Here is a 25,597-nt window from a genome sequence, read left to right on the forward strand (position 1 = left end):
AGCTTTCCGACAACAGCCTCACAGATAAACGGATGCCAATGCTAATCAGCTGGCAATGATGGCAGTCAGCTGACAGGTATCGCGCACCGATTTGCACGGACTCCTGAAAGCTTTCCTCCTCGCTGCTGGAGACGGGCTGTGCTTTGCTTATGGCGCAGATACACGGTCACAGTCGAGGGCTTTGCCACGGTTGATGGAGTTTGACTTGAACTATGCCCATAAAACCCGAATGCAGCTGTTTCAGTTACCAAACACTCGTCTCCCCGTCACATGCAGGCTTGTGTGTGTGTGATGTTTATGAGTAAATCTCCACTCTGCTGCACTTGCTCTTCAGCCTGGCCTCAGTCCAACACCACACCTCCTGCAGCTGTGGGCTGAACCAGGAAGTCACTCCCACTCTCTCTGTCACGCAGTTCATTAGAAACGAAACTTAACTCAGTCTCTGTCGGTGTGAGCAGTAAAATGGCTGAAGGTGGAGGTTTATTCGATCAGGACCAGTTCAGCTGTCCGATCTGTCTGGATCTGCTGAAGGATCCGGTGGCTATTCCCTGTGGACACAGTTTCTGTATGGGCTGTATTAAGGGCTGCTGGGATCAGGATGATCTTACTGGTGTCTACAGCTGTCCCCAGTGCAGGCAGACTTTCACCCCAAGACCTGATTTAAGAAAAAACATCATGTTTGCTGAAGTGGTGGAGAAACTGAAGAAGACAGAACTCCAAGCTGCTCCTCCTGCTCACTGTTACGCTGGACCTGGAGACGTGGCGTGTGATGTCTGCACTGGGAGAAAGCGCAAAGCCATCAAGACCTGTCTGGTGTGTCTGGCCTCTTACTGTGATACTCACCTCAAACTTCACAATGAACTCCACCCAGGAAACACACATAATGTCATCAATGCTACTAGAAACCTGCAGGAGAACATTTGTCCTCAACATAAAAAACTGCTGGAGGTTTACTGTCGTACTGATCAGCAGTGTATCTGTCTGCTGTGTGTGATGGATGAACACAGAGGCCATGATACAGTCTCAGCTGCAGCAGAAAGGACTGAGAAACAGGTAAGCACTGAAACTCTTATGCATAACACTCATGGTTTATTGCTAAAAAAATGTAGGCTACTAGTAGTACTACTGAGGATCACAGAGGCCATGATACAGTCTCGGCTGCAGCAGAAAGGACTGAGAAACAGGTATGGACTGGAGCTCTTCACTGGCAGTTCTGATACTGGTTATAATGGGAGAGGAACTGAGTAAATTGGGAACTGTGGGATTTCTGTGATTTTTCAAAAGGTCACAGAAGTCACATCTTTATGGTATATATTATAAAAACTAAATTTGTATTATTAAAAGATTATATTACAATTAAATATTATGTTACAAGCTGCATTTCATTACTTGTTTTTGACAAACTTTAATGAAGAGTACAGTCCAGGCCTGAAGTCTACAGTGTTAAAGCAGTAAGATCAAGAGGTGAACCCAAGTCAGCTCTCTGTGACAGCTCTGTTCACACCCCTCACCCCCCTGTTCACTCCCTGAATGGGAATCAACATGACTGGAGCAGCTAGTTCACTTGCACAGTTTAGAAGATTTACTTATGAGGCCTGAACACTTCTCCACAGACATGCAGAATTTCAAATAATTTGATGCTTACTTATAGTATTTAATGTTAAATATGAGAAAATAATTAAACACATGTGAATGCAGGGTACTATAATATAACTGAAAATAATCTGTCCACAGAAGCAGCTGGGGGTGACACAGAGTAAATTCCAGCAGAGAATCCAGGAGAGAGAGAAGGAGCTGCAGGATCTGAGACAGGCTGTGCAGTCACTCAAGGTGGGTACTGACCAGAGGAGAAGACAACAGCTGGCTGCTGGAAGAGCCATTACAGGGCTCAGTCAGGGATCTCCTCCAGTCAGCCAGTGAGGAGCCCAGTGTTGGGTCACTTTCCAGCCCTGTGGGGCTCAATCCCACTGAGTCACACTGTGTGGAACAGGCTGTCTGGGGTCCGAGTAAGAGCGGAGTGAAAGGCCTAGTTAAAATGTACAGCCCCCCTCTCTGTGTCTCCTAACAGCACCTTGCACAGGCAGCAGTGGAGGACAGCGAGAGGATCTTTACTGAGCTGATCCGCTCCATTGAGAGAAGGTGCTCTGAGGTGAAAGAGTTGATCAGAGATCAGGAGAAGGCTGAAGTGAATCGGGCTGAAGGATTCCTGGAGCAACTGGAGCAGGAGATTGCTGAGCTGAGGAGGAGAGACGCTGAGCTGGAGCAGCTTTCACACACAGAGGATCACATCCATTTTCTCCAGGTAACATCACTGGCTCTTTGACAGTTTGCAGTCTGTGCATTGTGCATACAGGGTGAGGTGTGTTCCTCATTTACAAAGATTTGATCCTGGAATCTGCACAGGAATCAGTATTGAGACTGTTTGTTCTGTCTGTCTGTCTGTCTGTCTGTCTGTCTGCAGAGCTGTCAGTCTCTCTGTGCCCCTAATGGACCTGGAGACTTTCCCAGCATCGCTGTCAGTCCACACGTCTCTTTTGAGGCTGTGAGGAAGTCTGTCTCTGACCTGAAAGAACAATTGGAGGACGTCTGCAAGAAGGAACTAGTCAAAATTTCAGAATCAGGTTGTTAAAAATTTTAAGGACCAAAATCATTTTTTCCCGTTTTTATTCAATGCAAAACCAATGGGTGGACAAAGTGGAGTGAAATTAATTTTCAGCTAAACTGTAAAAACTGACGAATATTTTAAATCTAACTCCTTCATCCTCATCCTCACATCTTTCTATTTGTCCTTTTCTCTCACACTGCCTCTGCAGTGAAAGAAGTCCATACTGTAGAGCCCAGGACCAGAGAGGATTTCTTACAGAGTGAGTGCTTGCTCTGAAACTCTGATCTGAGACAGACAGACACAGACACACACACACGCAAACACACACTCTCTCTCTCTCTGTCTCTGCTTACAGTGAGAATGCATGCTCTGAAACTCTCATCTGAGACACACACACACACACACACACACACACACACTCTCTCTCTCTCTCTCTCTGTTACAGTGTGAATGCTCGCTCTGAAACTCTCATCTGAGACACACACATACACACACACACACACACACTCTCTGCTTACAGTATGAATGCTCGCTCTGAACTCTCATCTGAGACACACACATACACACACACTCTCTCTCTCTGTCTCTGCTTACAGTGAGAATGCTCGCTCTGAAACTCTCATCTGAGACATACACATGCACACACACTCTCTCTCTCTGTCTCTGCTTACAGTGAGAATGCTCGCTCTGAAACTCTCATCTGAGACACACACATGCATGCCGGTTTATGGGCATGTGGGTTTATGGGTAACGGTGAACAATCACTGCAGTGGTAATTAAAGCCCCTGGACTTGTACCAACTGACACAAGTTAGCCACCAATTATTTAATTTACATACACGCAGACACACACACACACACACTCACGCAGGCACACACACTCATGCATAAAACACTGAATTTTCAAATGACTCTAAAACAAAAATAATTAAATTACAAATAGCAATGTACAACTCTTTCATTAAAATAAATTGTCATTACTTTTCCTACTCCATCATTGTGTGTTTGTTTCCTCTGAAACAATCAAAACATGCAAAGAAACAAACATATGGAGATGAAAAAGACTTAAACTATGCTGTAAAGTCTTGGAGAAAAGAAATTATTTGAGACAGAACTGGATCTGTCCTCATATTAAATCTTAACCTTCTCCTTCATCAGATTTCTGTCACCTCACACTGGACCCCAATACAGTGAATAAATACCTCTCTCTGTCTGAGGGGAACAGAAAGGTGACCCGTGTGAGAGAGAGCCAGTCATATCCAGATCATCCAGAGAGATTTGAGCACTGGCCCCAAGTGCTGTGCAGAGAGGGTCTGTCTGGACGCTGTTACTGGGAGGCTGAGTGGAGTGGGGATGGGGTTTCTATAGCAGTGTCATATAAAGAGATCAGGAGGAAAGGAGAGGGTCATGACAGTGCTCTGGGATGTAATAACAAGTCCTGGAGTTTGTTCTGCTCCCCCTCCAGTTATTATTTCTATCACAATAATAAGAGCACTAAAATCCCTGTTCCCTGCTCCTCCAGAATAGGAGTGTACCTGGATTACAATTCCAGATTTTTTATAGACAAATTATGTTTGTTTTTTTCCGAACTTTCTTGTGATTTCTCTCCACAGTGGAAGACATCCTTACTGTTGAGCCAAGAACCAGAGAGGACTTCTTACAATGTGAGTCTAATTAAAGCTAAATTAAAAGAAAACAGCAACATGAGAATATTAGGAAATATGAAAAAATAGATGATCTGTATAATTTTCTATATTCATAACTGATTCACTTTAGGAATCTCATACATTTTCACCTGCATCAGACACCTATTAACTCAGCTGCAGTCCTCCTGGTATTAAACGGATGGATCCTATATGATAATATATGTCCTGTGTGAAGAAAGCTACAAGACCAATATGCAGTGACACAAAAGGAAATAAGATCATATATTGATTGCAAATTCTATACAAGGGGGGCAAGATATGAAGGAAACGGTAACAGAAACAAGATTAAAACAAAAATAAAAAGATCAATGTGAGGTTAAAGAACAACAGTCATTGAATTATGATTTTATGATGGGTAAAATATGTAAGATTTGTAAAATGTTTAAGGATTGTTACACACCTTTTCTCCCTCAGGTTCCTGTCAGCTCACTCTGGACCCCAACACAGCGTTTAAATACCTCCGTCTGTCTGAGGGGAACAGAGAGGTGACTTATGTGAGAGAGAGCCAGTCATATCCTGATCATCCAGAGAGATTTGAGCACTGGCAGCAAGTGCTGTGCAGAGAGGGTCTGTCTGGACGCTGTTACTGGGAGGCTGAGTGGAGTGGGGATATGGTTTATATAGCAGTGTCATATAAAGAGATCAGCAGGAAAGGGCAAGGTAATGACTGTGGTCTGGGATATAATAACAAGTCCTGGAGTCTGCGCCGCTCTTACGGCGGTTACTTTTTCATGCACAATAATGAGAACACTGGAATCCCTGTTCCCCGCTCATCCAGAATAGGAGTGTACCTGGATCACAGGGCAGGAACTCTGTCCTTCTACAGCGTCTCTGACACAATGACCCTCCTGCACAGAGTCCAGACCACATTCACTCAGCCCCTCTATCCTGGGTTTAGGGCTTGGGGAATTGGATCTTCTGTAAAACTGTGTGATCTGTGATGGGGGAGAGAAAATCAAAATCAGCAGTAATCAGATCAAAGAGGTAAATACAACCCAAAACCACTATGGAAGAATATGACTGCAAATTAATTATTGAACCCAAATTCATGAACTAAATGCAAAAATCTAATATTCTTTCATGAACCTTCATTCTTTGTTGTTCACAATGCTAAAATCAGTCACTGGAATTTTTATGAGTTCATGTACATGTTCATAACCTGAATTTGTAACTTAAAGTATGGTTAAATTCCATGTATTTTCTGATTTAATTTCCATAGGTTCGAATAGCAGTGGCTGAATCTTTGCTTTATTTCTTTGATGTGCAGATGTTCAGTGTAGAGTGATTAAATTTGGGTTTAGAACCAAAACATTTATTGAATTGGAAAATGTTGAATGAGTAGCTTCAAATCAACTATTAATTATTTGATCAGGGTTGTATCAATCAATCAATCTTTATTTATATAGTTGTATTAAAATGTGATTGACTGACTTTAACACAAACTGTACAGGTGCTCAGTTTCATTCATTTGTGAAATAAAGGTCTTATAATCTGTGGCATGCTCTGAGATGAATGGCTGTGTTCACAGATATGAGAAGAGAAAATGGTTGATAATATTCACAGAAAAACAGTCAATTGAGGGCTAAGCGGCTTTAAAAAACGAACAACAGAAGAATGACCAGATGGTGGGTCACATGACCACTTAGGTGACATGAGAACCTGTTGACCAATGCCCACAACATGGACTGAAAGAGAACATTATATGCATGTGTCTGTATATAAGTGGGAATGATAGGATAAATGTGGTGGACTGTGACTAATATTGACTGAAATGCATGAGATAGGTGATACATAGATAGGCACACTGAGCTGTTATGAGAGGGCATAGGGAGGTTATGATCACAGGTACAGTACGTAGGGAGGGGAAGGGAAAGGATGTTTATGTATGGATGTGTACAAGGGTGTAATTTATGGGCATAACAGGTGGGTCACACCCCCCCCCCCCCACCCCCCACCCCCACCAATATAAACAAACAGGCTGAATAACCCTTCCAATTATACACCATTATGATGAGAAAAATGACTCCATATAATAATTATGCAATTTTCATGTTGTGATTGGGATACAGTGACCAGTAGGGTGTAGGAATGCCCCTAGACCCCCCTAGACGGTTGCAGTTCTTGGGTTCTGTGCATTTCAACCCCCCAAGACCATTTACCTTACAATATACTACTCGTTTTCAGTAAAAAATAAAAATAAAAAAAGTCTCGATTCTCTCATTATATTTCCTACAGTGAAGACAAGGGATAATTATGTTATCTGACTACAACAGACTAATATTAGAACACACTTTTCTAGAATAAATTGCTTGTGGTTTTTTAAAATAACTACATTATCAATCATAGTGACATCTGTGGTGTTATGGGTCAAAATTTACCCGTATAGATCTATGTTAGAAAAGGGTTTTTTTTCTTCCTGAAACCAAACATAATTTTGTTCAAAATAACAGATTCTAATTGAATATGAACAACAGGGTTTCTCAAATCATATGTAGTCAAGACAGCCCACCTTACCTAAACAAAGTACCACCATGAGTATCCATTTGTAGCTCGACAAATTTCCTGTTATTTGTCTGAATAATAATCCATACTCAATACTCAATTGAAGACCTGAACAAATATTTGACTATAACATCTCGTTGCCAAAGGTTGCACAAGGTTTGTCTGAAGGCTCAAAATAACGAGCTCCCTCACCAACCCCCAGTCCAGGTCTCCTGCCATAGCACAGCGACTGGGAAAAGGTCTATAATCAAATCAAATCTAAATGTATTTATATAGCGCATTTCACAAACAATTGTCACAATACACTTCACAGACAACCCTGGCCGAAACCCCCACAGGAGCAAGCCTAAAGCAACAGTGGCATGGAGAAACTCCCTGTGGCAGATGGAAGGAACCTTAGAAGGAACCAGGCTCTAGGGGTGGCATCCATCCTCTTCTGGCCGGCTCAGGGTGTAGTTTGGTGACCCACATGGTCAGTCAGTCAGTGTTTTATTGGTCGATCAAATTAGCAGCAGCTACGTGACAGACCTGAGGTAGCGGCTCAGATGATGCCGAAGGTAGAATATCAAAAAACACCACGAACATGAGAGCTTTTCCCAACTGCCTAAAGAACATCCTCCTCCAGTGAAGATATCCACTGTTCCATCCTGGGCCCATCTCAGTCATGCATGCAGACACATCAGACACATCAGTGAGTAAAGTGTAAAGGGGGACCAACGGCTTTATTTCCTCCTGCCACAGGCGTTTGATTGGCAGATTGTTTATCTCCATGGCGATACAGGACGTCACCATGCGGCTGACAGTAAATAATCTGAAAATCAGCTGAAGTGGGTGTTATGAACCTGAGCCCCCAGGACTCTGGAAAGGTTTTCCCTCTCGGTCCTGGGGATTAACTGCGTGATATTATTTTCTGTTCCCGCCAGTCTCTGAAAAATGCGTAACTCGCTCCTTAAATCTAAAGGTGCTTCATGTGCATTTGAAATACAACAGATTTCTACAGCTATGTGCTCAACACCGTTTAGTGGAGCTTGACTTGAAAGATGCCTTTTAGCCAAACTGCAGCTCTGGTTCCAGATTAGTGACTCAACACTTGTCACCCCGTCACATGCAGGCTTGTGTGTGTGTGATGTTTATGAGTAAATCTCCACTCTGCAGCTCTTGCTCTTCAGCCTGGCCTCAGTCCAACACCACACCTCCTGCAGCTGTGGGCTGAACCAGGAAGTCACTCCCACTCTCTCTGTCACGCAGTTCATTAGAAACGAAACTTAACTCTGTCTCTGTCGGTGTGAGCAGTAAAATGGCTGAAGGTGGAGGTTTATTCGATCAGGACCAGTTCAGCTGTGCGATCTGCCTGGATCTGCTGAAGGATCCGGTGACTATTCCCTGTGGACACTGTTATTGTATGGATTGTATTACGGGCTGCTGGGATCAGAGTGATCATACTGGAGTCTACAGCTGTCCCCAGTGCAGACAGACATCCACTCCAAGGCCTGTTCTGGGCAAAAACACCATGCTGGCTGGAGTGGTGGAGAAACTGAAGAAGACAGGACTCCAAGCTGCTACTCCTGCTCACTGTTACGCTGGACCTGGAGACGTGGCGTGTGATGTCTGCACTGGGAGAAAGCGCAAAGCCGTCAAGTCCTGCCTGATGTGTCTGGCCTCTTACTGTGATACTCACTTCAAACTTCACAATGAACTCCACCCAGGAAACACACATAATGTCATCAATGCTACTGGAAACCTGCAGGACAGTATTTGCCCTCAACATAAAAAGTTTTTGGAGGTCTTCTGCCGTACTGATCAGCAGTGTATCTGCATGCTGTGTGCAATGGATGAACATAAAGGCCATGATACAGTCTCAGCTGCAGCAGAAAAGACTGAGAAACAGGTAAGGACTGGAGCTCTTCACTGGCAGCTCTGATACTCGTTAAAATGGGAGAGGAACTGAGTAAATTGGGAACCATGGGATTGATCTGATATTTTTTAACTAACAGACGTCACATCTTTATGTTATTTATAGTAAAAACATTTTTATTAAAATATTATCTGCAAGGTCTGTTTGAAAAGATTTCCTTGACAAACTGCAATGAACAGTAAAGTCATTTTCAGATCTGAAGTCCACAGTGATAAAGTAATAAGAACAAGAAGTTAATCCAAGTCAGCTCTCTGTGACAGCTCTGTTCACCCCCCTCACCCCCTATTCACTGCCTGAATGGGAATCAACTTGGCTGAAGCAGCTAGTTCACTCACACAGTTTAGAAGCTTTATTTATAAGGCCAGTACATGCCTGCACAGACCTGGAGAATTTAAAATATTTTTATGCTTATTTATTGTGTTAAACATAATATTATCAAACAAACGTGAGGGCAATGTATTATAGTATTACTGGAAAAATATTCTATCAACAGAAGCAGCTGGGGGTGACACAGAGTAAATTCCAGCAGAGAATCCAGGAGAGAGAGAAGGAGCTGCAGAACCTGAGACAGGCTGTGCAGTCACTCAAGGTGGGTACTGACAAGAGAAGAAGACAACAGCTGGCTGCTGGAAGAGCCATTTCAGGGCTCAGTCAGGGCTCTCCTCCAGTCAGCCAGTGAGGAGCCCAGTGTTGGGTCACTTTCCAGCCCCGTGGGGCTCAATCCCACTGAGCCACACTGTGGGGAACAGGCTGTCTGGGGTCCCAGTAAGAGCTGAGTGAAAGGCCTAGTTAAAATGTTCAGCCCTCCTCTCTCTGTGTCTCCTAACAGCGCTCTGCACAGGCAGCAGAGGAGGACAGCGAGAGGATCTTTACTGAGCTGATCAGCTCCATTGAGAGAAGGTGCTCTGAGGTGAAAAAGCTGATCAGAGATCAGGAGAAGGCTGAAGTGAGTTGGGCTGAAAGTTTCCAGGAGCGACTGGAACAGGAGATTGCTGAGCTGAGGAGGAGAGACGCTGAGCTGGAGCAGCTTTCACACACAGAGGATCACATCCAGTTCCTCCAGGTAACTTCACTGTTTCTCTGACAGTTTTCATTATGCACATTGTACATACACATGAGGAATGTTCCTAATTTACAAAGATCTGTTCCTGCACAGGAATCTGTATTGAGACTGTTCTGTCTATCTGTCTATCTGTCCGTCTGTCTATAGAGCTGTCAGTCTCTCTGTGCCCCTCCTGGACCTGGAGAGTTTCCCAGCATCACTGTCAGTCCACACATCTCTTTTGAGGCAGTGAGGAAATCTGTCTCTGAACTAAAAGAGCAGCTTGAGGATTTCTGCAGGGTGGAACTGGTCAATATTTCCGAATCAGGTTGTAAAAAAGATTTCACAGTTTTTCTTCCAGGGAAAACCAATGGGCAGACAGGCTGGAGAGCGTGAACAGTAATTTTCAGTAAAAACGTAAGCAATAATATTTTAAATCCATCTCCCTCTGTCTCTGCAGTAAAAGAAGTCCATACTTTAGAGCCCAGGACCAGAGAGGATTTCTTACAGTGTGAGTGCTCGCTCTGAAACTTGTTTGAATGTATGTGAGACACACACACATACGTGCAAATACATACATACTTGATGTCTCTCTATCTCTCTACCTCACACACTCACACACACCCACACACGCACACACATGCACACAAACTCTCTCTCTCACTGTCAGTATAAAGAAATATATATTATAATTCCTCTGAAACAAAAATTGAAAAATATAACTCACTAATAAAACATAATGGATAATACCTTCTACGCCTGTGTGTCTGTTTTGTCTGAAACAATCAAAAACACACATGCAAACAAACATATTAAGATGAGAAAACGTAACTCACACTGTACAGTACTGTAGGTTTGGAGAAAAGAGTGAATTTTAGATGAACCTGTCCTCATGCCAAATCTTAACCTTCTCTTCCTTCAGATTCCTGTCAACTCACACTGGACCCCAACACAGGAAATCAATACCTCCATCTCTCTGAGGGGAACAGAGAGGTGACCTGTGTGGAAGAGAGCCAGTCATATCCTGATCATCCAGAGAGATTTGACTACTGGGCCCAAGTGCTGTGCAGAGAGGGTCTGTCTGGATGCTGTTACTGGGAGGCTGAGTGGAGTGGGGATGATGGGGTTTATATAGCAGTGTCATATAAAGAGATCAGCAGGAAAGGGCAGAGTGATGACAGTGCTCTGGGAGGTAATAACAAGTCATGGAGTTTGTGCTGCTCTCCCTCCAGTTACTATTTGTGGCACAATAATGAGAGCACTGAAATCCCTGTCCCCCCCTCCTCCAGAATAGGAGTGTACCTGGATCACGGGGCAGGAACTCTGTCCTTCTACAGCGTCTCTGACACAATGACCCTCCTGCACAGAGTCCAGACCACATTCACTCAGCCACTTTATCCTGGGTTTGGGCTTTATTTAGGATCTTCTGGAAAACTGTGTGATCTGGGGCAAGAAAGACAAAAGAAAAATAAGCAGGAATCAAATCAAGTAGGGAAATTCAAACCAATAACACGGCACTATTTTATAACTGAAATTTAAATCTTTCTTCCTTTGTCAGTTTTAAAAGCAGTAGCAAGCAGTTCATGGGTGTTATCTTAAATTGATTTTATAACCTGAAAAATCATGTAATTGCATTTATCTTACAATTTTTACATTAATTTCAAGAGGTTCGAATACCACTGGCTGAAGCTTGGCTTGGCTGTAGAAGGATGAAAGTTTGGGTTTAGAGCCTAAAAATTAACTGGATTCAAACATGGTTTATGAATGACTTCAACTATGGTCAGAAAATAAGTAAACTCTTTATTTTTTGACAGGGACAGCATTTCATTGTTATTGACTCAAATTGTACAGTTCAGTTTCATTTGTTTCTGAAATAAAGGTCTTACAATCTGTGGCATGCTCTCCGGTGGATGATTATGTTCACAGATATGATAAGAGAAACAAGTGATTTTGTAAATATTTACTTATAAAACAGTTCATGGAGGGCTGAGAGGATTTAAACAATGAATAACAAAATATTCACACACACACACACACTACTAGGTTAGACTCACCTCTACCCTCAAGGGCTTGTGATGGTATTAGGTGATGGGTCTATTGTGACTGTGTACAAATACAGCGCAATTACTCCTGTCAAATCGACTCTAGCACTGTTTATCTGGGTGCAGGGCTAATATTTATTCTCTCCTTCGAGTACTTTTAACTAATTGCTATCAGCTCCGGCTCCCGCTGATGCAGGTGGATGAGTCCATTACATCCTGGATTGCAGACTATCTGACGGGCAGACCACAGTTTGTGTGGATGCAGGGCACACGCGCACACGCACGCACGCACGTACGCGCACACGCGCACACGCGCACGCGCACACGCACACACACACGCACACGCACACACACACACCCTCTGTGTCGGACATGGCGATGAGCAGCACGGGGGCTCCACAAGGGACAGTCCTGGCTCCCTTCCTGTTCGCCCTGCACACTCCTGACTTCAAGTGTGACTCTGAGTCACGTCATCCGCAGGAGTTCTCAGATGACACAGCGATAGCGGGGTGTGTCAGAGGAGGGCAGGAGGAGGAGCACAGGAGCCTGGTGGAGGACTTTGTTGAGTGGTGCAGCAGGAACCACCTGCAGCTCAATACTACCAAGACCAGGGAGATGGTGGTGGATTTTAGGAGGTCCAAGGCCCTGCCGGCCGCTGTCAGTATCCACGATGAGGACGTGGAGACGGTGGGGTCCCACAGATACCAGGAAGTGGTAACACTGAGGCCCTGTACAAGGGACAGAGCCGCCTCTACTTCCTGACGAGGCTCCGGTCCTTCTGTGTGTGGAGGACAACGCTGCGGATGTTTTACCAGCCCACTGCAGCAAGGGCCATGCGGCAGTTTGCTGGGGCAATGGGCATCAGGGCGGGTGATGCCAACAGGCCCAACAAATGAATAAAGACGGCTGGTTCTGTAACAGGACTCCCTGGAGGCAGCAGTTGAGCAAAGGACACTTGCAAAACTACATGCCATCACGGACAACAGCTCCCGCCCTCTGCATGCCACTATGGCCATGCAGAGGAGCAATGATCCATCTGCGCTGTTCCAAGGAGCGCTACCTGGGGTCGTTTCTGCCGGCAGCCATCAGGATTTTCAACAAGTCCCCCCACTCATTGTCCCTTATATATATATATACATATATAAAAAAAACAACAAAAAATAACTGTCTGACTTATTTATCTATCTATTCACTTATTGCACTGCCACTTTACACTTTATACACTCTACACTTGCACATGTACTGAGACACAACACAGGCAAACACTCCTTTCATTTTGCACATGTATACCGCTGTTTTTATTATTATCAGTATTTTCTATTATCAGTACTTCTATTTCTATTTTTAATCTTTATTTTATATTATCAGTACTTCCATTTTAATTTCTATTTTTATCTTAATTTTATTTTATTGTGATGCCTTATGTTTTATGTACAGTGTCCTGTTTATAGTATTGTTTTTTTTGTACTGTGACTTGTCCTGTGTTTACCATTGTGTATCCTGCTGCTGTAACTGCTGCAATTTCCCTCGGGCTAAATAAAGTTTCTATCTATCTATCTAACTCTGATGCACATCCCAACATATAAAGCAAAAAACCTTTCAACAGGGACTGCAGTACTGCAGCAGCAACCAAACTCTGACAGTTTCTGTTTCTGTAAATGTGGTGCGCGCACGTGTGCTCAGTGTGTGTATTTAAACAAGCCGTTTAACTGAATGCACTTTACGTAGAACAATAAAACACCACACGACTGTAATCGGGTCATTTTATTTCTGAAGTATGAAGTGAAATAATGAACAAGTCAAAAGAGCACATTTTTTTCGGGAAAAAAAGAGAATGTAATGGTTTCATGCACCCCCGTGTAAAAGTGTATATGTACAGAGTAGTGGGCCACTGCATTTTCAGGGAGACAGTGATTAATTACTAATGAGCTGCAGTTCCACTGCTGGTCTGTGTACTAGATGGGGCGCTGCTGTGCTGTACAGTGGGGCTGCAGATGCCTCTAGGCATTCCCTGCCTTTTGGTCACAAATTCAACTTGTTCGCCTGAGACAGAGAGAGAAACACAGTTATTACAGAATTCAGAAGCTCTAATTTTTCTTAATGTGATAAATTTTTATATTTTGCAGCACTAACATAACTTTAAAATCGTTTCTTCTATAGGCACTGTTGCAATTCTGTAGTGACCAGAAACACAGGACTCAGTATTTAACCCAATTTTTTTTAGGTCTAACAGGCACATTTTTGCCTGTCTCAAATCTGCCACTGGTTTATTTCAGCAAAAGGAAGAGTCAGCACTTCAAAGACAGCAGGGAAGATTATACCAAATTATACCCCCCCCCCCCCCCGTGTACAGAGGAGTGACTGAAATGAACTTCCACATCATTCCCCCTATAGCAGGGGTCCTCAATCTTTTCCAGAAAGGGCCAGTGTGCAGGTTTTTGTTCCAGCTGAGCAGTTACACACCTAATCCTACTAATCAAGGCCTTTAGCAAAGACTATCGTGGTTGAATAGTAGAATCAGGTGTGTAACTGCTTAGTGGGAACAAAAGCCGGCACACTGGCCCTTTCTGGGTAAGATTGAGGACCCCTGCCCTATAGCCTCTCTCCCACCATCAATGAAACCACCTGCAGGCAGCAGAGGTGGAGGGATCGTCAAGAACTGCACGCCTTCTACTGTGATCCCCACCTTTGTTGCTGACAAGCCTCCTGTTATTTTTTTTTTTTTACCTTATCAATCAGTTCAGACCCAAGGAAACGGGCGAGACTAGTAAACTTGTAATTTATCAATTTCTCCAGTATGTGATCCAAGATTATGAACTCACTTCTCATGTCGATTAAGGCGGGTAGGGACGAGGCCGGGCCTCTCAACCAATGAAGTTAATGACCACGAGATGGAGCACCGTGTGGGCGAACAGGAAGTCGGCGAAGGCTCTCTCCGGGGAGATGGACAGGAAGTCACCTTTGTTCTGAGGGTTTATCTGGATCCGCAGGCACACTGTGGGAGACGGGAGGATAACGAACGGCAAGTTCAATGGGAAGTGCGGTGCGCACGATCGCCGCGGTTACTGTTCGTTTGCATCACTGCGCGCTTTTGTAGAACGAACACAGACGGTGCGCCACGGAACTTGCTTGCTGACACCCTCCACCTATCAAACGTCACACGCGATTAAAACATGCTACATGATCTACGCCGATGACTCCCCCTGTAACTTTAGAGTAAAATACAGTAACCCACATTTCCATCCTAGCATTGTGACCCAGAGAAACAGAAACGTAGAGTTTTATACATTTACAATATATTACGTGCGACATTAATCAATGACCCTGTAGATTTACAGGACTTTTTTTATTGCACATGCTACGGTAGGGTTCCCCCGAACACTGGGAGAACACCGTGCCCGCTGGTTTCCGTTGCACCTTGTCTTAAACAGGTTTGGCCGCGCATTGGTAAACTTTAGATTCAGCTTTTGCACCTGGTGCTCGGTCTGAAGGCAGTTGCCAGTTCGTCAAAGAGCGATTTCCCGAATTATGCACTCGTGCAGCAGTTAATATTACCTACACATTCGATGTATCTTATATGAATTAACGTCCGTTTGATAAGTTATATACTTAATTGCAAACCATGAACATAATACATATTCCTAGAACAAAAATGTATAACACAGCAAACATACCACACGAAAAATCACGTATTCACACGGACTGACACGGATGGGAACAGTCTGACAGTGAGCAGCTATGATAACTAGCCAGTAAGTAGCAGGCTGAATAAGATAGCTAACGCAAAAACAAACAAAAACTACAATGCGCTTCATACCTCCAAGGATAAAGGCTCCGACACACGATATAAAGCCGGAGAGAAAGCTGTTGAAGGGGAAGGTGCCGACAAGCAGGCAGTAAAGGAACTGCAGCGCCCCGGTTAGCATGATGTACAGGAGATAGGCGTCCACAACTTTCAGTTTATTTGGCGTACTTGTCCTGTACTCCTCCAGAAACCGAGAAATCACGGAAATTACCGAATTAGACATTTTGTTTCGTCTTAAACTTAAAGTACACAAAATTAATGAAAACGTCTAATTGCTTATTTTTATTCTGCCCTGAAGAGAACTCAATCGGCTCTAAATGACGTGTCGCTTCGACAGACCGGAAACGGCTGGTACAACACAAACCGCCGTGCTGCAACACTACACTGCACTATAGTTCCGGGAAATATTAATAGCGATGTTTGTAAATTATGCCGTGAAATACTTGTAATTTTTTACCCCCAAAACAATTGTGAAATACCCCATTTTTCTAGACTTTTTCCCAATATGAACCCCAACATTTGCGGTCTGGCAAATTTGCAGTGCAGCCCTTTGCGAATTGATACATTATTTTCATTTAGTTTAACAACACACCAAATTAAATGCCACTGCATGGCTTATTTTAAATGAGCGGTGACAGGAATTAAGCTGACAGAAATGTGAAATCTGTTTGATAATTGGACGGGAAAATAATTAAATTTTTTAGGTGTCCTATTGTTCCTATTATATATATATACACACACACACAGTACTGTGCAAAAGTCTTAGGCACCTGTAAAAAAAAATGCTGTACAGCTAAGATGCTTTAAAAAAATAATGAAATGAAAGGTTATGAATATCGAAAAAATAATATAAAGAGCAGTAAATAGTTAAAAACTAAATAAAATCAATGTTTGGTGTGACCACCCTTCGCCTTTAAAACTACATCAATTCTCTTAGGTACACTGTCCTGCAGTTTTATAAGAAAATCGGCTGGTAGGTTGTTCCAAGGATTTTGGAGAACTTGCCACAGTTCTTCTGCAGACTTTTGGCTGTTTCGCTTGCTTCTGGCTCTCCAGGTAATCACAGAGACCCTTGATCAAGTTTTTATCTGAAAAGTAGTCGATTACTTAAAATATTACTTTATTTAACAAAATAGAAAAATGTATCTGTAAAATTTCATGTTTTGGAAAATTCATGTTTGGAAATCTCAAATTTGCTCTTTTCTACTGACACACTAATGCAGAAAACAAAAAAGAAACATCTAAGACCAAATATATACTATATATTATATTTAAAAATCTAGGGTGCCTAATACTTTTGCACAGCACTGTGTGTATATATATATATATATATATATATATATATATATATATATATATATATATATATATATACACTTATTTATTAGGGGTCCAAGCAGCGAAGCTGGTGGAACCCTATTGTATCTGTTAGGATTATTCTTATTAGGGGTCCAAGCAGCGAAGCTGGTGGAACCCTATTGTATCTGTTAGGATTATTATTCTTATTTTTCTCCGCTAAAAGTGTCTGAGGCTCAGCAACCATAAGTCCTGGAGCAACCAAATTTGGCAGGTGGGTTCCTATGGCCCCCCACTACTCAGGCACTAAAAACCACGTACGTCGGCCAGATGGTGGCGCTATAACAAAGGGTTTTGCGTAAAAGGCCATAACTCCCACACCATAAGTCAGATCAACACAAAACTTCATCGACCTATGCATCTGAACGTGCTCTACAACTTTGCCATTGGCCCCACCTATGTCCGCCATATTGTTTGCCCGCCATTTAGACTTTTTAGTTGGGGCGTGGCAGTTTTCTCAGCTAAAATGTCTGAGGCTCAGCAGCCATAAGTTGTAGACCAACCAACTTTGGTAGGTGGGTTCCTATGGCCCCCCACTACTCAGGCACTAAAAATCACCTATGTCGGCCAGATGGTGGCGCTATGACAAAGGATCATAGTTTAAAAGGTCATAACTCCCACACCGTAAGTCAGATCAACACAAAACTTCATCGACTGATGCATCTGAATGTGCTCTACAACTTTCCTATTGGGAGCACCTATGTCCGCCATATGGTTTGCACACCATTTGGACTTTTTCAGTAGGTGGGGTGCGGAAAAGCTGGAGCTCCAAATCCAAACGATTACGACATCGAGTAAACTTCTTTACGGCAAGCGACAACCATGGCGACGCTAGTTTTTATCAGTGAAAGCACGGTCTGACACTGCCACCTAGCGTGCATGCTAGGATAGGCGACCAAAAGTTTTTCAGTAAAAGCTTTCTGAGAGGATGAATAATTACTTTTCTTTGGCATGGATCCATTTGAAGACAGTATCGGGTGAGTTCGTTTAGTCTTTGAATCTGTCATTATGCTGAGAAATAGTTAAACCATTTTATTGATAGGTTCTGAGTTTCTGTGCACACGCGCGAAAACACGCTGGTATAATAAAACAATGACGGTAATACATACATAGTCCGCTTCGTTCCGTTGCTACCATAACATAACAGACTATCTTGTGTCTACAGCTGCAGTTTCTCGCTGCAATTTCTAACATTGAATATTCACAACTGACGCAGTTTATACTGTACTCTGCCAATGTCTACATAAATAATACGCTACGGTAAAGCTTTGAGAGAATGAATCATTACTTTTCTTTGACATGGATCCATTTGAAGACAATAACAGGTGAGTTCGTTTACTCTTTAAATCCGTCATTATGCTGAGAAACAGCTAAACCATTTTATTTATGGGTTCTGAGTTTCTGTGCAAACGCGCGAAAACACGCTGGTATAATGAAATAATAACGGTAGCCTAATACATATATAGTCCGCTTCGTTCCGTTGCTACCATCACATAACGACCTAGAGTTGCAGTTTCTCGCTGCAATTACTAATATTGAATATAAACAAAAGACGCAATTTATGCTGTAGTCTGCCAATGTCAAAATAAATAATACGGTCAATTTGAAGACAATATCGAGTGAGTTCGTTTAGTCTTTAAATCCGTCATTATGCTGAGAGAAATCGTATTCTCAATTTAATCTCTAAATTGACTGTAAGCTTAGGGTTGTAACTAGGTAGTTGTTTCGTAGGTGACTTAGTTTTAACTCGTCTTAACTATTGCTTGAATTTTTTCATAGACTGTGTTGTTGCTGTTCTTGTCTGTGTTAGTGTTAATCAGTGTAACCTACAGGGTTTAAATTGAACAATGCGGTTGTTCCCTGCACTTAGAACGGTAGGCTACTGCCCTCTAGGGTTTTCGACACACTTGTTCCTGGTTATGGTTATACATTTTGTTGTACATCGCTCTGGATAAGAGCGTCTGCCAAATGCCTGTAATGTAATGCAATATTCCGTAGCAACAAGATGAACCCGACATTAGCCCTAAAATATGCCAATACAGCAGTGAAAACGCTGCTAACTGAATGACGAAATAAGCGAGACTAACTTTTTTTAAAAAAATTACCACGTCATTCTACAGTCAATATCTGGGACTACACATTGAATAAATATACAATCATACCATTGGTTTTACGCGTAGAGATGTCCCTTTTGCGAATGAGTGGCCATATATTGTCTTGGATAATCCGTTTGTGAAATGTCGGATTTTTTCAAAAATAGCTGTGCGTAATACCACACCTGTTGCGTACGGCGTTGTCGTTCTTCTTAGTCCAATTTGGCTTGATTGACAATTCATGTATTCAGTAGGTGAGATTATAAGCTTTCTAACGATGTATAACATGTCTGACTTTGCTTTTGGAATAGCGTTTTATAGGTCAACGCAACTAAAACGTTTCTTATTTGCCAATGTCTAAATAAATAAAACGGTAGTCTACTTCGCGCGGACCACGCAATTCGCGAGTTGATATAAGGTCTTTTTTCCGTTTTTTCTCAATGTCGTAGTTATTATTTGAAATGTGCATTCATGTGTTATTATTCTATCTGTCTCTGTGGCGCTCTGAAATGTGCATTCTCTGCTAAACTGAGCAATGGATTGGAATATGTGTCTGACGTAGTGTTGCACAGTATACCAAAACTTCAGCACTTTCTCGGCACTTAAAAAAAAAGAAAAGAAAAAAAATTAACGGTTCGGTATTAGAATATTCCGACGTTCGGTAGTTTTGAGTCAAATATAAAAGCCAGGGAAAATTGTCTCCCGCATTACTGATTTAGAGGATGAAAAGTGTAGTTTGTCAGAATCTTCGCTAGAAGGCAGTAGCAACTAAGGTTGGCAAGTGAGGTGACTTGTGCTTGTGCACTCAGCTCTTTGATTCAGCGCAAGCTTTGACTCAGTTCACTTCAGTAGCAATAGGTGTTCCAATTTGGAAATATTTTATTATAGATAGATGCTGTATTGTTATTACAATATGCTGTTTTTAAATCTATTTAAAGGTGAAAGACCTGTTTTAAAGATTATTTACTTTACAACTGTTCAATTTCAGAAATATATTTAACATATTTCTCCATTGTTCAGTGTTGTAACACTATAGGCCTCTGCATATTCATATGTTGCAGAGGCTTCAACTTAAAGGTTGTTCATGAACCAGGTTGTTCATAAACCATGAATTTGTTTTTCTAATTATTATTCTATTCTATCATGACAACACTAGTGTGGCGCTTTTTTTAGTTGCGGCAGGGAAGCGCTGCAGCTGTACATACACGCTCGGCCATCTAAGTGTTACGCCATGCCATCTAAATGTTACGACATAGTCAAGGCCTTGACGTGAAGCTGTCAGGACACATCCATGGCGACGCAACTAAGTCATCAGCCAGCGTCTCAGCACAAAATTGGCCACAAGTCATCAATTTTTTATACGATCATCACAATATTCAGTACATATGTTGGGTGAAGGCGTATGACCATGAGGACACAGCCATTTTAAAATCGCTCCATAGGGGGCGCGATGCTGCCAATGCTTGGACCCCTCCCAACGCCGCTTGCGGCTTTAATTATTATTATTATTATTATTTTTCTCCGCTAAAAGTGTCTGAGGCTCAGCACCCATAAGTCCTGGAGCAACCAAATTTGGCAGGTGGGTTCCTATGTGCCCCCACTACTCAGGCACTAAAAATCACGTATGTCGGCCAGATGGTGGCGCTATAACAAAGGGTTTTGCGTAAAAGGCCATAACTCCCACACCATAAGTCCGATCAACACAAAACTTCATCAACATATGCATGTGAACGTGCTCTATACCTTTGCCATTGGGACCACCTGTGTCCACCATATTGTTTGCCCGCCATTTTGACTTTTTTGTTGGGGTGTGGCAGTTTTCTCCGCTAAAATGTCTGAGGCTCAGCAACCATAAGTTGTAGACCAACCAAATTTGGTATGTGCGTTCCTGTGGCCCCCCACTACTCAGGCACTAAAAATCACCTATGTCGGCCAGATGGTGGCGCTATAACAAAGGATCATACTTTAAAAGGTCATAACTCCCACATCGTAAGTCAGATCAACACAAAACTTCATCGACTGATGCATCTGCATGTGCTCTACAACTTTCCTATTGGGAGCACCTATGTCCGCCATATGGTTTGCACACCATTTGGACTTTTTCATTAGGTGGGGTGCGGAAAAGCTGGAGCTCCAAATCCAAACGATTACGACATCGAGTAAACTTCTTTACGGCAAGCGACAACCAGTTTTCTCTAGTTTTTATCAGTGAAAGCACGGTCTGACACTGCCACCTAGCGTGCATGATAAGATCGGCTACCCAAAGTTTCTTAGTAAAAGCTTTCTGAGAGGATGAATAATTACTTTTATTTGGCATGGATCCATTTGAAGACAGTATCGGGTGAGTTCGTTTAGTCTTTGAATCTGTCATTATGCTGAGAAAAAGCTAAACCATTTTATTGGTAGTTTTTGAGTTTCTGTGTAAACGCGCGAAAACACGCTGGTATAATAAAACAATGACGGTAATACATATATAGTCCGCTTCCTTCCGTTGCTAACATAACGACATACAGCTGCAGTTTCTCGCTGCATTTACTAATATTGAATATAAACAAAAGACGCAATTCATGCTGTAAATCGTATCCTCAATTTAATCTCTAAATCGACTGTAAGCTTAGGGTTGTGGTATAATAAAACAATGACGGTAATACATATATAGTCCGCTTCGTTCCGTTGCTACCATAACATAACGACCTATAGCTGCAGTTTTTCGCTGCAATTACTAATATTGAATGTAAACAAAAGACGCAATTTATGCTGTAGTCTGCCAGTGTCTAAATAAATAATACGGTCCATTTGAAGACAATATCGGGTGAGTTCGTTTAGTCTTTAAATCCGTCATTGTGCTGAGAGAAATCGTATTCTCAATTTAATCTCTACATTGACTGTAAGATTAGGGTTTTAACTAGGTAGTTGTTCCGTAGGTGACTTAGTCTTAACTCGTCTTAACTATTGCTTGAATGTTTTCATAGACTGCGTTGTTGCTGTTCTTGTTTGTGTTAGCGTTAATCAGTTTTACCTACTGGGTCCAAGTTGAACTATGCGGTTGTTCCCTGCACTTGGAGCGGTATTTCTCTCTAGGGTTTTCGGCACACTTATTCCTGGTTATGGTTATACACTTTGTTGTACGTCGCTCTGGATAAGAGCGTCTGCCAAATGCCTGTAATGTAATGTAATGCAATATTCCGTAGCAACAAGATAAACCCGACATTAGCCCTAAAATATGCCAATACAGCAGTGAAAACGCTGCTCACTCAATAACGAAATAAACGAGACAATTTAGTTTTTTTCCTTATACTATGTCATTCTAAAGTCAATATATGGGACTAAACATTTAATAAATATACAATCTTACCATCGGTTTTACGCGTAGAGATGTCCTTTTTGCGAATGAGTGGTCATATATTGTCTTGAACAATCCGTTGGCGAAATATACCCGCATTTTTGATCACTGGGTAGGCTACCTTCAAAAATAGCTGTGCGTAATACCACACCTGTTGCTTTGGCTTGATTGACAATTCATTTATTCAGTAGGTGAGATTATAAGCTTTCTAACGATGTATAACATGTCTGATTTAGCTTTTGAAATAGTGTTTGATAGGTCAGCGTAACCGAAAATTTTCTCATCTGCCAATGTCTACATAAATAAAACGGTAGGCTTCTTTGCCCGCAGCACGCAATTCGCGAGTTGATATTATGTCTTTCTTCCGTTTTTTCTCAATGTCGTATTTATTATTTGAAATGTGCATTCATGTCTTATTATTCTATCTGTCTCTGTGGCGCTCTGAAATGTGCATTCTCTGCTAAGTTGAGCAATGGATTGGAATATGTGTCTGACGTAGTGTTGCACGGTATACCAAATCTTCAGCACTTTCTCGGTACTTAAATTTTTTTTTTTTTAATTTAAAATAAACGGTTCGGTATTAGAATATTCCGACGTTCGGTAGTTTTGAGTTAAATGTAAAAGCCACGGAAAATTGTCTCCCGCATTACTGATTGAGAGGATGAAAAGTGTAATTTGTCAGAATCTTCGCTAGAAGGCAGTAGCAACTAAGGTTGCCAAGTGAGGTGACTTGTGCTTGTGCACTCAGCTCTTTGATTCAGCGCAAGCTTTGACTCAGTTCACTTCAGTAGCAATAGGTGTTCCAATTTGGAAATATTTTATTATAGATAGATGCTGTATTGTTATTAAAATATGCTGTTTTTAAATCTATTTAAAGGTGAAAGACCTCTTTTAAAGATTATTTAGTTTACAACTGTTTAATTTTTGAAATATATTTAACATGTTTTTCTATTGTTCAGTGTTGTAACACTATAGGCCTATGCATATTAATATGTTGAAGAGGCTTCAACTTAAAGGTTGTTAATAAACCATGAATTAGAAAATGAGGTCAACCCTTGTGGACATTACGTTTCTGATCTATTAAGGTAATTACAGTATCGTTAGGTACCGAGTATTGAATTAGCACCGTTTAAGTTTCAAGTATCATTTCAGTATTGAGTATCGTAATACTAAACCTGGTATCAGTATCAAAGTCAAAATTTCGGTATCGTGACAACACTAGTGTGACGCCTTTTTTAGTTTCGGCGCAGAAACACTGCAGCTGCGCATGCACACCGGACCATCTAAGTGTTACGACATGCCATCTAAGTGTTACGACATATTAAAGGCCTTGACGGGAAGCGGCCAGGCCACATCCATGGCGACGTAACTAAGTCATCCGACAGCGTCTCTTAGCTCAAAATTGGCCATAAGTCATCAATATATCATACGATCATCGTGATATTCAGTAGATATGTTGGGTGAAGGCATATGATCATGAGGACAAACCAATTTTAAAATCGCTCCATAGGGGGCGCGATGCTGCCACTGCTTGGACCCCTTCCAACGCCGCTTGCGGCTTTAATTATTATTATTATTATTTATTTTATATATTTTTTTAACTCATACGTTTCAAGTTTATCAGGCAATGTTCGCTGTCATTGTAGCTACTGTTGTACTTTACCTCAACCTTTGTGAGGGGTGTGTTAAACCGCGATAGTGGATGAGCAGAGGTTGTGGGATAAGTTCTCTTTCGGCTACTGATCCTGGATGAAAATATAAAATGTCACACTGAATGAATGGAGTTAGTGTTGGAGATGCGCAGGACGTTCCTAGATCCGCCGTGCAGCACGAAGTGCAGAACAAACGGTCTCAACCAACCACCGCCCAGACTCTGTATCAGCTGACTGAGTAACGTGATGCTGGTTACAAAACAAGAAATACACGCCGTCGCGGACGGTCATCGGGAGTGCCGTGCGGTAGTAGTCAAAGTTTAATCTGCCAACCATCAATCATTTTTTAACAAAAGGAAAATGCTTCGGCATGTATGTAAGCCCACTTATGTAGTGAAGTAAAGAGAATTTAGTTTCGGGACTCGCCCCCTTCTGAGACCTGCTAATGCAAGACGAGCCTGAGTCAGAGTAAGTATGTTGTTGCTAGTTTGGCATTTTAGCGACTTGCTAACTACTGACCAACTATTTTCTTTATGCTGTGTTTGCCCCACTGTTTGTCGCGCATGGAATTTCACATAAGACTGTACTGCTTAAAAACACAGGACTGTAGCGCAACACACGTTTAAACGGACGTTAATCTGTCGTCAAAAGACGATTGGTGACTGTTATAAAACTAAGGTGAACGTCCTTGCGTTACCGAGGGCGCTATTCCACGCATTACGTGACTGCCCCGGCAAGAAAGCAGGTCTGAAAAACGTCAGGGCTTGTGAACTATAAACATTACGTGGCAAGAACATCCAGAGAGTGTATTTCAACAAGGTGTGTTCCATTCAATTGGCACAGTATTGAAACGGTTGAAACGGAATGCACTGTGTGTGTGTGTGTGTGTGTGTGTGTGTGTGTGTGTGTGTGTGTGTGTGTGTGTGTGTGTGTGTGTGTGTGTGTGTGCGCGTATGTGTGTGTGTGTGCGCGTATGTGTGTGTGTGTGCGCGCTTGGCTGTTATTTCTGTGTGCACACACAAAAACGGAAACCCTTATCTGAACAAAGGCTTCATAACTACGGCCAGATGAGCACCATTAGAGCAATCTGGTGCTCACTGTGCTCGGAGGTCAGACATCGCTGTGCCTTCAGTCTTTCATCACTCTGTTTGTATCTGTGTTCACTTCTTTACACCCATAGGGGCTCAGCACAGGGCTGGTGGCCATCTTGGAGGCCCACGTCCATGTCTCTCCTGAAGAACACAGAAGCTAAGATTCTGGCCTGTGAGTTCACTCAGGGTCCTTCCGGGTTTTAAGCCGATTCATTCCAGGTTACAGTGTGTGTACCTGTAGGAGGGGCCAGGTTATAGTGTGTGTACCTGTAGGAGGGGCCAGGTTACAGTGTGTGTACCTGTGGAAGGGGCCAGGTTACAGTGTGTGTACCTGTAGGAGGGGCCAGGTTACAGTGTGTGTACCTGTAGGAGGGGCCAGGTTACTGTGTGTGTACCTGTAGGAGGGGCCAGGTTACAGTATGTGTCTGTAGGAGGGGCCAGGTTAC

The 25,597-nt window shown here is 42.4% G+C and overlaps 4 protein-coding genes across 8 annotated transcripts in view; 3 read left to right on the plus strand and 1 right to left on the minus strand.

Annotated features, from left to right (window-relative positions):
- LOC118225953 (tripartite motif-containing protein 16-like) overlaps nt 1-25,597 on the plus strand; it is a 972,804-nt gene that overhangs the window by 6,825 nt on the left and 940,382 nt on the right. Inside the window, exons 2-8 of one of the 5 annotated variants that reach the window (XM_035415104.1) lie at nt 493-1,053; nt 1,735-1,830; nt 2,069-2,302; nt 2,462-2,621; nt 2,814-2,864; nt 4,218-4,268; nt 4,725-5,807. In XM_035415104.1, coding sequence (XP_035270995.1) covers nt 493-1,053; nt 1,735-1,830; nt 2,069-2,302; nt 2,462-2,621; nt 2,814-2,864; nt 4,218-4,268; nt 4,725-5,251 — 1,680 coding nt within the window. In that variant the 3' untranslated portion in view covers nt 5,252-5,807. Of the gene's footprint in view, nt 1-403; nt 1,054-1,734; nt 1,831-2,068; nt 2,303-2,461; nt 2,622-2,813; nt 2,865-4,217; nt 4,269-4,724; nt 5,808-25,597 lie in introns of those variants that run through there. The other 4 variants (XM_035415107.1, XM_035415106.1, XM_035415108.1 and 1 more) reach the window with 4 other exon arrangements.
- Nucleotides 8,075-11,663, plus strand: LOC118225967 (tripartite motif-containing protein 16-like). Its single transcript, XM_035415132.1, has 6 exons — nt 8,075-8,700; nt 9,221-9,316; nt 9,557-9,790; nt 9,938-10,097; nt 10,230-10,280; nt 10,692-11,663. Exons 1-6 carry the CDS (start codon nt 8,110-8,112, stop codon nt 11,306-11,308), a joined length of 1,749 nt encoding a protein of 582 aa, XP_035271023.1. The 5' UTR covers nt 8,075-8,109; the 3' UTR covers nt 11,309-11,663.
- Nucleotides 13,561-15,990, minus strand: dad1 (defender against cell death 1). Its single transcript, XM_035415291.1, has 3 exons — nt 15,629-15,990; nt 14,634-14,806; nt 13,561-13,854 (listed from the first exon to the last, which is right to left on the minus strand). The coding sequence occupies exons 1-2, from the start codon at nt 15,837-15,839 to the stop codon at nt 14,676-14,678; spliced, it is 342 nt and encodes a 113-aa protein (XP_035271182.1). The 5' UTR covers nt 15,840-15,990; the 3' UTR covers nt 13,561-13,854; nt 14,634-14,675.
- abhd4 (abhydrolase domain containing 4, N-acyl phospholipase B) overlaps nt 24,296-25,597 on the plus strand; it is a 7,030-nt gene continuing 5,728 nt past the window's right edge. The window contains exons 1-2 of the mRNA XM_035415248.1: nt 24,296-24,528; nt 25,241-25,323. Coding sequence (XP_035271139.1) covers nt 24,506-24,528; nt 25,241-25,323 — 106 coding nt within the window. The 5' untranslated portion in view covers nt 24,296-24,505. The remainder of the gene's footprint in view (nt 24,529-25,240; nt 25,324-25,597) is intronic.

The sequence above is a fragment of the Anguilla anguilla genome, chromosome 4, assembly GCF_013347855.1.
Source record: "Anguilla anguilla isolate fAngAng1 chromosome 4, fAngAng1.pri, whole genome shotgun sequence".
NCBI classification, from domain to species: Eukaryota; Metazoa; Chordata; class Actinopteri; order Anguilliformes; family Anguillidae; genus Anguilla; species Anguilla anguilla.